At 51.3% G+C, this 12,405-nt stretch overlaps 1 protein-coding gene across 1 annotated transcript in view; it reads right to left on the bottom strand.

The window, feature by feature from the left end:
• Positions 1-12,405, bottom strand: part of TTC6 (tetratricopeptide repeat domain 6) — a 475,627-nt gene that overhangs the window by 326,417 nt on the left and 136,805 nt on the right. Inside the window, exon 10 of the mRNA XM_069207716.1 lies at positions 5,531-5,629. Coding sequence (XP_069063817.1) covers positions 5,531-5,629 — 99 coding nt within the window. The remainder of the gene's footprint in view (positions 1-5,530; positions 5,630-12,405) is intronic.

Below are 12,405 nucleotides of genomic sequence, written 5' to 3'. Positions count from 1 at the left end.
AAGAGGACGTTTTACTCCATCATGGGACATGCCCTGGACCAGAATGGCTTTCACAGAGGGCAGAAGCTTGCTGATGATATAGAATGGGGGTCTGCACACCTGTGTTTTTCACCATGTGAGAGGGAAGGAATAATTAAAACTTACTCAGGTATCTTACATTCCCCTACGCACATTTTAACCTGGCCCTCCTCTTTGCCTTTAGCTACACTATTCTCTCCTCATCAAAAATAGCTCCATGTGGGGGGGGGAGGGTTCACGATGTGGAACTGGATGCTGCCACGGTGAAGAGGTGTCCAATAATAAACTATGTCACTTCAATGCATGTAGATCCTCGCCCTTTTTAGAGGAGACCCTTAATATTGGATTAGCCAGTCTTTTGGTGTCAGTCCCTTAAAAATACATGGTTCCCAGTGAATCTGTTGCACCATTTCTGGTATTGCGACGTTAACAGGGGATAAATGAAACCGCAGCTAAAAACCTGCAAGCTACATGAAGCCATGCAGGTTAGTGATCTTACACTGCAGCACAGAGAGCCCCATCATTTGGTCCATCAATTCTCACTTCTCTTCTATCAGACCTAAGAGCATCATTTGATGCTCTATGATCCACATTGGTACTCCTAGGTCCTATGAGACTTCAGCTCACCTCCAAAGCTCTGTAATCCCCATCAGTTCTCCTAAGAACTACGAGACCTCAGCTCATATCCAAAGCTCTGTGATCTCCTTTGGTTCTCCTAGGGTCTACGAGACCTCAGATCATCTCCAAAGCAATATGATCCCCCATTAGTTCTCCTAGGAACTACGAGACTTCAGCTCACCTCCAAAGCTCTGTGACCCCACCAGTTCACCTATAAACTACGAGACCTCAGCTCACCTCCAAAGCTCTGTGATCTCCTTTGGTTCTCCTACGGTCTATGAGACCTCAGATCATCTCAAAAGCTATGTGATTCCCCATTAGTTCTCCTAGGATCAACAAGACTTCAGCTCACCTCCAAAGCTCTGTGATCCCCACCGGTTCACCTATGAACTACGAGACCTCAGCTTACCTCCAAAGCTCTGTGATCCCCACCGGTTCACCTATGAACTACGAGACCTCAGCTTACCTCCAAAGCTCTGTGATCCCCACCGGTTCACCTATGAACTACGAGACCTCAGCTTACCTCCAAAGCTCTGTGATCCCCACCGGTTCACCTATGAACTACGAGACCTCAGCTTACCTCTGAAGCTCTGTGATCTCCATCGGTTCTCCTAGGGTCTAAGAGACCTCAGATCATCTCTCAATGCTCTGTGATCCCCTTCTATTTTCCTAGGGTATATGAGACCTCAGATCCTCTCTGAAAGCTCTGTGATCCCCATCACTTTCCCTGGGGTCTATGAGACTTCAGCTCATCTCTCAAAGTTCTGTGATCCCTTCTGTTCTCCAGGGTGTATGAGACTTCAGATCATCTCTCAGGGCTCTGTGCTACCCTTCGGTTCTGCTGGGGTCTAGGAGATCTCATAGGATCTCTCAAAGCTCTGAGATCCCCTTTGGTTCCGCTGGAGTCTATGAGACCTCAGATCATCTCTCAAAGCTCAGTGCTCCCCTTCGGTTCCGCTGGGGTCAATGTGACCTCAGATCATCTCTCAAAGCTCAGTGCTCCCCTTCGGTTCCGCTGGGGTCTATGTGACCTCAGATCATCTCTCAAAGCTCTGTGCTCCCCTTCGGTTCTGCTGCGGTCGATGAGATCTTAGATCATCTCAAAGCTCTGATTCCCTTCGGTTCCACTGGGGTCTATGAGACCTCAAATCATCTCACAAAGCTCTGTGATTCCCTTCGGTTCCACTGGGGTCTATGTGACCTCATATCATCTCACAAAGCCCTGTGCTCCCCTTCGGTTCCGCTGGGGTCTATGAGACCTCATATCATCTCTCAAAGCTCTGTGCTCCCCTTCGGTTCTCCTATAGCCTATGAGACTTCAGCTCATCTCTCAAAGTTCTGTGATCCCTTCTGTTCTCCAGGGTGTATGAGACTTCAGATCATCTCTCAAGGCGCTGTGCTCCCCTTCGGTTCCGCTGGGGTCTATGTGACCTCAGATCATCTCTCAAAGCTCTATGATCCCCTTCGGTTCCACTGCAGTCTATGAGACCTCCTTTCATCTCTCAAAGCTCTGTGCTCCCCTTCGGTTCTGCTGGGGTCGATGAGATCTTAGATCATCTCTCAAACCTCTGTGATTCCCTTCGGTTCCACTGGGGTCTATGAGACCTCATATCATTTCACAAAGCTCTGTGATTCCCTTCGGTTCTGCTGGGGTCGATGAGATCTTAGATCATCTCTCAAACCTCTGTGATTCCCTTCGGTTCCGCTGGGGTCTATGAGACCTCATTTCATCTCTCAATGCTCTGTGATCCCCTTCGGTTCCACTGGGGTCTATGAGACCTCATATCGTCTCACAAAGCTCTGTGCTCCCCTTCGGTTCTGCTGGGGTCGATGAGATCTTAGATCATCTCTCAAAGCTCTGTGATTCCCTTTGGTTCCACTGGGGTCTATGTGACCTCATATCATCTCACAAAGCCCTGTGCTCCCCTTCGGTTCCGCTGGGGTCTATGAGACCTCATTTCATCTCTCAATGCTCTGTGATCCCCTTCGGTTCCACTGGGGTCTATGAGACCTCATATCATCTCACAAAGCTCTGTGCTCCCCTTCGGTTCCGCTGGGGTCTATGAGACCTCATTTCATCTCTCAATGCTCTGTGATCCCCTTCGGTTCCGCTGGGGTCTATGTGACCTCAGATCATCTCTCAAAGCTCTATGATGCCCTTCGGTTCCACTGCAGTCTACGAGACCTCATTTCATCTCTCAAAGCTCTGTGCTCCCCTTCGGTTCTGCGGGGGTCGATGAGATCTTAGATCATCTCTCAAACCTCTGTAATTCCCTTCGGTTCCACTGGGGTCTATGTGACCTCATATCATCTCACAAAGCCATGTGCTCCTTTTCGGTTCCGCTGGGGTCTATGAGACCTCATTTCATCTCTCAATGCTCTGTGATCCCCTTCGGTTCCACTGGGGTCTATGAGACCTCATATCATCTCACAAAGCTCTGTGCTCCCCTTCGGTTCCGCTGGGGTCTATGAGACCTCATTTTATCTCTCAATGCTCTGTGATCCCCTTCGGTTCCACTGGGGTCTATGAGACCTCATATCATCTCACAAAGCTCTGTACTCCCCTTTGGTTCCACTGGGGTCTATGAGACCTCATTTAATCTCTCAATGCTCTGTGATCCCCTTCGGTTCCACTGGGGTCTATGTGACCTCATATCATTTCACAAAGCCCTGTGCTCCCCTTGGGTTCCGCTGGGGTCTATGAGACCTCATTTCATCTCTCAATGCTCTGTGATCCCCTTCGGTTCCACTGGGGTCTATGAGACCTCATATCGTCTCACAAAGCTCTGTGCTCCCCTTCGGTTCTGCTGGGGTCGATGAGATCTTAGATCATCTCTCAAAGCTCTGTGATTCCCTTTGGTTCCACTGGGGTCTATGTGACCTCATATCATCTCACAAAGCCCTGTGCTCCCCTTCGGTTCCGCTGGGGTCTATGAGACCTCATTTCATCTCTCAATGCTCTGTGATCCCCTTCGGTTCCACTGGGGTCTATGAGACCTCATATCATCTCACAAAGCTCTGTGCTCCCCTTCGGTTCCGCTGGGGTCTATGAGACCTCATTTCATCTCTCAATGCTCTGTGATCCCCTTCGGTTCCGCTGGGGTCTATGTGACCTCAGATCATCTCTCAAAGCTCTATGATGCCCTTCGGTTCCACTGCAGTCTACGAGACCTCATTTCATCTCTCAAAGCTCTGTGCTCCCCTTCGGTTCTGCGGGGGTCGATGAGATCTTAGATCATCTCTCAAACCTCTGTAATTCCCTTCGGTTCCACTGGGGTCTATGTGACCTCATATCATCTCACAAAGCCATGTGCTCCTTTTCGGTTCCGCTGGGGTCTATGAGACCTCATTTCATCTCTCAATGCTCTGTGATCCCCTTCGGTTCCACTGGGGTCTATGAGACCTCATATCATCTCACAAAGCTCTGTGCTCCCCTTCGGTTCCGCTGGGGTCTATGAGACCTCATTTTATCTCTCAATGCTCTGTGATCCCCTTCGGTTCCACTGGGGTCTATGAGACCTCATATCATCTCACAAAGCTCTGTACTCCCCTTTGGTTCCACTGGGGTCTATGAGACCTCATTTAATCTCTCAATGCTCTGTGATCCCCTTCGGTTCCACTGGGGTCTATGAGACCTCATATCATCTCACAAAGCTCTGTTCTCCCCTTCGGTTCTGCTGGGGTCGATGAGATCTTAGATCATCTCTCAAAGCTCTGTGATTCCCTTCGGTTCCACTGGGGTCTATGTGACCTCATATCATCTCACAAAGCCCTGTGCTCCCCTTCGGTTCCGTTGGGGTCTATGAGACCTCATTTCATTTCTACATGCTCTGTGATCCCCTTCGGTTCCACTGGGGTCTATGAGACCTCATATCATCTCACAAAGCTCTGTGTCCCCTTCGGTTCTGCTGGTGTTGATGAGATCTTAGATCATCTCTCAAAGCTCTGTGATTCCCTTCGGTTCCACTGGGGTCTATGTGACCTCATATCATTTCACAAAGCCCTGTGCTCCCCTTGGGTTCCGCTGGGGTCTATGAGACCTCATTTCATCTCTCAACGCTATGTGATCCCCATCAGGTCTTCTGGTGTCTATGAGGCCTCAGATCATCTCCCAAAGCATTGTGATCTCCATCTCTTCCACTAAGATCTATGAAACCTGGGATAACCTCTCTGTCAGCCCCATTATTGCTAACTGTTCTCTGTGATACCTCGGATCACCTTAAAGCTTTGAGTTCTCTAACCTCCATCTGCTCTATGTTCCTTCACACCATGTAACATAACTGGGTCATGTCTGAAGTTCTGCCTCACCCTGTATCCTTTACAAGATGTGTCAAATATATGTGATCTGGGTGTGTGCCCTGTGTCCCCTCTGTGGGACTTCAGATCAACTCTCAATGCTCTGCACATGCCCTGAGGTGCACAGGACTTCATTAGTAAGGGAAACAAGCATTTATCATTCCTCTTTTCCTCTGTATTTGTTTTGTCCTTGTCCTTTGTTATCTCTTTCCAGACTCACTTAAACAAAAAGCCAATGACAAAGTTCCACCCAGTCTTTGTTGAGTGACACTGAATACATTCAGCCAAAGCTTCATCAATCTGCTGCTCACCGATCACTTACAGAATGATAATCAGTCACCCAGTCATCCATGTGCTAACACCAGAGTAAGGACCGTCTTAAAAGTTCACATTTATAGCCAATAATGCATAGAAACAGAACTTTATATTCACAAATAAGGGACTGATGGATTATTAGATACAAGGCATGGTTGGAATAAAAAGCCTAAGCAAAGGTGAGATCAAACAAAAAATGTTCAGTTCTCAATACTAAAGAACTGTTGGAGTTCTCTGTTTTACACCACAAGGATTCTACTGTCCAGAACATCATTACACTCACCAAGAAGCTGTCAGTCACATCAAGCTCATCTTCCGAGACTTCATCCTCCAGTACCTCGGGGAGCAATTCATCACCTGCGATGTCCTCAGGTAGGGAGCTCTGCCAGGAGACACACACAGACTGTGATAATCCACTCATGTGCAGAGTCTCCTCTACATTACGAAGGTGATTACTCCATCCACAATCTTCCAGAGATCAGGAAAACCCAGTCACTGAATGAGCTTTGTTCACTCAGACCTGCTCCACAGGAAGGAGCATTCCACTCATGCACTCTTGTACCACTGCCCTTTGTACCCAGAGAGAAGGGTGAGATCCCCTAACAGTCAAATGCACATCTCACCACCAGAGGGAGGGGTGCGGCTCCACTAACAGTCTCATACACCTCTCCCCACCAGAGGGAGGGGGAGGCTCCACTAACAGTCTTACACACATCTCACCACCAGAGGGAGTTGCAGCTTCACTAACAGTCTCATACACCTCTCACCACCAGAGGGAGGCTCCACTAACAGTCTTACACACATCTCACTACCAGAGGGAGTCGCGGCTTCACTAACAGTCTCATACACCGCTCACCACCAGAGGGAGGGGTGCGGCTCCACTAACAGTCTCATACACCTCTCACCACCAGAGGGAGGGGTGCGGCTCCACTAACAGTCTCATACACCTCTCACCACCAGAGGGGGGGGGCGGCTCCACTAACAGTCTCATACACCTCTCACCACCAGAGGGAGGGGGAGGCTCCACTAACAGTCTCATACACATCTCACCACCAGAGGGAGCGGTGGGGCTCCACTAACAGTCTCATACACATCTCACCACCAGAGGGAGCGGTGGGGCTCCACTAACAGTCTCATACACATCTCACCACCAGAGGGAGCGGTGGGGCTCCACTAACAGTCTCATACACCTCTCACCACCAGAGGGGGGGGGGCGGCTCCACTAACAGTCTCATACACATCTCACCACCAGAGGGAGCGGTGGGGCTCCACTAACAGTCTCATACACCTCTCACCACCAGAGGGAGGGGGAGGCTCCACTAACAGTCTTATACACCTCTCACTACCAGAGGGAGTCGCGGCTTCACTAACAGTCTCATACACCTCTCACCACCAGAGGGAGGGGGAGGCTCCACTAACAGTCTCATACACCTCTCACCACCAGAGGGAGGGGTGCGGCTCCACTAACAGTCTCATACACCTCTCACCACCAGAGGGAGGGGAAGGCTCCACTAACAGTCTCATACACCTCTCACCACCAGAGGGAGGCTCCACTAACAGTCTCATACACCTCTCACCACCAGAGGGAGGGGTGAGGCTCCACTAACAGTCTCATACACCTCTCACCACCAGAGGGAGGGGGAGGCTCCCCTAACAGTCTCATACACCTCTCACCACCAGAGGCGGGGGGGGGGGCCGCTCCACTAACAGTCTCATACACCTCTCACCACCAGAGGGAGCGGTGGGGCTCCACTAACAGTCTCATACACCTCTCACCAACAGAGGGAGGGGTGCGGCTCCACTAACAGTCTCATACACCTCTCACCACCAGAGGGAGTCGCAGCTTCACTAACAGACTCATACACATCTCACCACCAGAGGGAGGGGTGAGGCTCCACTAACAGTCTCATACACCTCTCACCACCAGAGGGGGGTGAGGCTCCACTAACCGTCTCATACACCTCTCACCAACAGAGGGAGGGGTGCGGCTCCACTAACAGTCTCATACACCTCTCACCACCAGAGGGGGGGGGCGGCTCCACTAACAGTCTCATACACCTCTCACCAACAGAGGGAGGGTGAGGCTCCACTAACAGTCTCATACACCTCTCACCACCAGAGGGGGGGGGCGGCTCCACTAACAGTCTCATACACCTCTCACCACCAGAGGGAGCGGTGGGGCTCCACTAACAGTCTCATACACCTCTCACCAACAGAGGGAGGGGGAGGCTCCACTAACAGTCTTACACACATCTCACCACCAGAGGGAGTCGCAGCTTCACTAACAGTCTCATACACCTCTCACCACCAGAGGGAGGGGAAGGCTTCACTAACAGACTCATACACATCTCACCACCAGAGGGAGGGGTGCGGCTCCACTAACAGTCTCATACACCTCTCACCACCAGAGGGAGGGGTGCGGCTCCACTAACAGTCTCATACACCTCTCACCACCAGAGGGAGCGGTGGGGCTCCACTAACAGACTCATACACCTCTCACCACCAGAGGGAGGGGTGCGGCTCCACTAACAGTCTCATACACCTCTCACCAGCAGAGGGAGGGGGAGGCTCCACTAACAGTCTTACACACATCTCACTACCAGAGGGAGTTGCGGCTTCACTAACAGTCTCATATACCTCTCACCACCAGAGGGAGGGGGAGGCTCCACTAACAGTCTTACACACATCTCACTACCAGAGGGAGTTGCGGCTTCACTAACAGTCTCATATACCTCTCACCACCAGAGGGAGGGGGAGGCTCCACTAACAGTCTTACACACATCTCACTACCAGAGGGAGTTGCAGCTTCACTAACAGTCTCATATACCTCTCACCACCAGAGGGAGGGGGAGGCTCCACTAACAGTCTTACACACATCTCACTACCAGAGGGAGTTGCGGCTTCACTAACAGTCTCATACACATCTCACCAGAGGGGGGGGGAGGATCCACTAACAGTCTCATACACCTCTCACCACCAGAGGGAGGGGCACAGCTCCACTAACAGTCTCATACACATCTCATCAGAGGGAGGGGTGTGGTTCCACTAACAGTCTTACACACATCTCACCAACAGAGGGAGTCGCAGCTTCACTAACAGTCTCATACACCTCTCACCACCAGAGGGAGGGGTGCGGCTCCACTAACAGTCTCATACACCTCTCACCACCAGAGGGAGGGTGAGGCTCCACTAACAGTCTCATACACCTCTCACCACCAGAGGGAGGGTGAGGCTCCACTAACAGACTCATACACAACTCACCAGAGGGAGGGATGAGGTTCCACAAATGGTCTCATACACATCTCGTCACAGGGGGCAGACACACACACAAAGACACGCAAAGACACACACACACGAGGATGCTACTGATAAAAACTGGCACAATCACTTACCCTGAAACTGTCAGCAGTCTACAGGTGATTGTCCCCCAGGATGACATGAGAACACACAACTTTTACACACACCCGAAGCTTTCCACGGCCTCCAGTCAAAACTAGTTTACAGAACAGTACGGTCATTGAAATGTCATGAGAAAGAAAATGTTACTTACCTGTAACATGGGTTCTCAGCACTGGTACCTTTCCTAGACCCGCATGGTTAAATGAAGGTTAGCAGAGCTCTGAAGAGCGAGGCAAAGCCCAGAAACAGAACTCCCAGAGCCCTGCTCATCCCACACCACTTCCTGACACTGCAGGAATGCTTTGAGAAGTTGGCGAATTCTGGTCTTCATGTTGCTGCCTTACAGAGCTCCATCAGCAAGACTCCTGCAGGGAGAGTGATCTGTTCATGGACCTGTGGACCAGAAGTCATACATGACACAATCCATCTGGAAATTGTGTGTTTTATTACCGGCTGCGCCCTTCTCAAAGGGCCATAAATCAGGAAAATTTGGTTCACAAAATAAAGTCCTTCGTAGGTGAAACTTATGACACCTTCTAAGCCCTAGGGAGAGGAGAGCTCTCTCTGCCGCTGTGACTGGGCTTTGAAGAAATGCCATTGTCTCCTTAATTCTGAACCTAGGACTTGTAGCCAAAGTTATATTGTTGTTGAAAAATCATAAGGAAGCCTTCTTACAAAAGTGCACCTGTAATTCTCTGACTCTTCCGAACAATGTTAGGCTAAGAAGAAAGGTGTATTCCCAGAAAGATGCTGTACCATACACCTATACATTGCTTTAAAGGGTGGCCTCCTTGGAATCATAACAGAGTTGAAATCCCTTGATGGAGAGAGCCTTACCCTTGGGGGAAAGGACCCGAATAAACTCTTCATGAATTCTTAGACCAGTCTCGAGGCGTATGGCGAAGGCTTGTCTGACCATCTGATGCACCAAAGTAGTGCTGCCAGGTGGGTTGACCGTAGCTTAGAAGATGTAATACAAAGTGGGAAGGATACATTTCTTGCAGCTTTCATTTCTCCTTCTTTGCCCACAGGACAAAAGACCTCCAATTCTTGACGGTGCCCTCCCTGCTCTGAGTATTTGCTTGCATGGATGGACATGTCCTACACCTCCATGTACCATTGCTGATTTGGCTGAGCTGGAGCCACCAGAATCACTCTCACTCTCACTCTCAATCTCTTGCTCTCTCTCTCTCTCTCTCTCTCTCTCATGCAAAGAACCCTGGGAATAAGAGGGATTTTAGGAAATGTTTCAATGACATTTCAGACACAGCTCTTTGCAAACACCTTGCCTTGAGAACAGGGGACATTTGGAGCTTTGGTCTGTGGAAAACATGTCCCGCTGGGTCTTTCCCCATTCATGGAGTATCACTGCAGTTGACTGCTGTCTCATTCCCTTTTGTGGTTGTCCAGATTATTCCTGCTGAGAAGAGCTGTCAGTTCCTTCCGTGGGTCTGCTAGGTGTTTTGCTGTCAGGACCATGTTGTGCTCGAGACCCCAAAGCTCCCTGAAATACCAGAAGACGCCTTGTTTCCCTCCGTTTGTGAATATAGTAAACAGTGGTTGTTTGTTTCTATCATGTCTTCTCAATTTCATACTTTTGGAACAAACATCTTTGACTGTTCTGAGGTCAAGCAGATTTTCATGAAGAGTTGGCTCCTCTTTACATCCACAGACCACTTGACGTGGAGACTGTCTCATAGAAATATAATGCCTGTGACTGAACTCTGAAAGGAATATCTGAAGTTGATGGTCAGCGCAAGGTTGTTTCTTAGTGTCTCCACTGACTCCGTTGGGATTCTAAACGCTTCCTGTTGCATAGCTGCTCTGATTAACCAATCATCTAGATGAAGGAAGACCACACAACCCTTCTTCAAAGATTTCATCCACTGGTGCCATGGCTTGGGTGATAACTCAGGCGCAGACTTCAACCCAAGTGGTAATGCACTCACATGGAAATGGCGGGACGCCACCATGAGAAAAAGGAGCAATCCTGTCCTTTGTATACAGTGAAATGTTGAAATAGGCGCCTTCCAGATCCCAAGGAGGCAGGAAGATTGGCTTCCTGGTAAACTGCAGCATTATCTGAAGTGTGACCTTTCTGAAGGTGCCCTTAGTCCAGCACCGCTGCCAGCACCCATCCTCTGAGGCTGGCACCTCCAGCACCCCTCCCTGAGGCTGGCACATCCAGCACCGCTGCCAGGAAACCTCCAGCATCCCTCCTCTGAGGCTGGCACCTCCAGCACCGCTGGCAGGAAACATCCAGCACCGCTGCCAACACCCCTCCTCTGAGGCTGGCACCGCCAGCACCGCTGCCAGCACCCCTTCCCTGAGGCTGGCACCTCCAACACCGCAGCCAGCACCCCTCCTCTGAGGCGGACACCTCCAGCACCGCTGCCAGCATCCCTCCTCTGAGGCTGGCACCTCCAGCACTGCTGCCAGCAACCCTTCTCTGAGGCTGGCACCTCCAGCACTGCTGCCAGCAACCCTTCTCTGAGGCTGGCACCTCCAGTACCACTGCCAGCAACCCCAACACCCCTCCTCTGAGGCTGGCACCTCCAGCACCGCGGCCAGCAACCCTCCTCTGAGGCTGGCAACTCCAGCACCGCTGCCAGCACCCCTCCTCTGAGGCTGGCAACTCCAGCACCGCAGCCAGCACCCCTCGTGTGAGGCTGGCACCTCCAGCACCGCTGCCAGCACCCCTTCTCTGAGGCTGGCACCTCCAGCAGCCAGCACCCCTCCTCCGAGGCTGGCACCTCCAGCACCGCTGCCACCACCCCTCATCTGAGGCTGGCACCTCCAGCACCGCTGCCAGCAAACCTCCAGCACTGCTGCCAGTACCCCTCCTCTGAGGCTGGCACCTCCAGTACCACTCCCAGCACCCCTCCCTGAGGCTGGCACCTCCAGCACCGCTGCCATCACCCCTCCTCTGAGGCGGACACATCCAGCACTGCTGCCAGCATCGCTCCTCTGAGGCTGGCACATCCAGCACCCCTCCCTGAGGCTGGCACCTCCAGCACCGCTCCCCTCCTCTGAGGCTGGCACCTCCAGCACTGCTGCCAGCAACCCTTCCCTGAGGCTGGCACCTCCAGCAGCCAGCACCCCTCCTCTGAGGCTGGCACCTCCAGCACTGCTCCCACCACCCCTCTCATGAGGCTGGCACCTCCAGCACCGCTGCCAGCACCCCTTCCCTGAGGCTGGCACCTCCTCCACAGCACGATTCCTTCAACGCCTGATAATCGCCACATCCAGTTTTTTAAACTGTTTGGGTTTCTCCTCCTGTCAATGACGAGATTATGGTTTCTCCAGGTACTCTGGAACTTGTCCATTAATCTACATTTATGACCCATCTGTGCGGATGTTAGCTTCTGCCAGTTCTGTAACAATTAACTTATGCCACCCTCCGACAGATGCAAGATGGAGGGAGAGATCCTGGTCAAGTGAGGCTTCTCTTTGAATTGTGGTTACTCCTACATCTATGGCCTCGTTTGCTGGTCTGGCAATGTCGATGCCTTTGCTGATGTGAGAAAGGCGAATGAAATCCCAAAATCCTGTATTGCCTTTTGTAATGAAATTTGGATCCCTGGTGGAAACATCTTTGAATCTAGCACCTGTTGAAGCGCTAGGTTTGATGGTCTGACACTTCTGCAGTGAAAGTAATGATTTTGTGCCTCCCCATCTGTCCGGATCGTTTGTAAGATCTAGATCCCGTCTGCTCATTCTGGCCATCAGGTATGTAGGCAGTACTTATCAGCAAACCGT

Source organism: Pleurodeles waltl, chromosome 9, assembly GCF_031143425.1.
Source record: "Pleurodeles waltl isolate 20211129_DDA chromosome 9, aPleWal1.hap1.20221129, whole genome shotgun sequence".
NCBI classification, from domain to species: domain Eukaryota; kingdom Metazoa; phylum Chordata; class Amphibia; order Caudata; family Salamandridae; genus Pleurodeles; species Pleurodeles waltl.
Note: the sequence above shows the minus strand (reverse complement) of the source record. Positions and strands in the feature narration are given on the sequence as shown.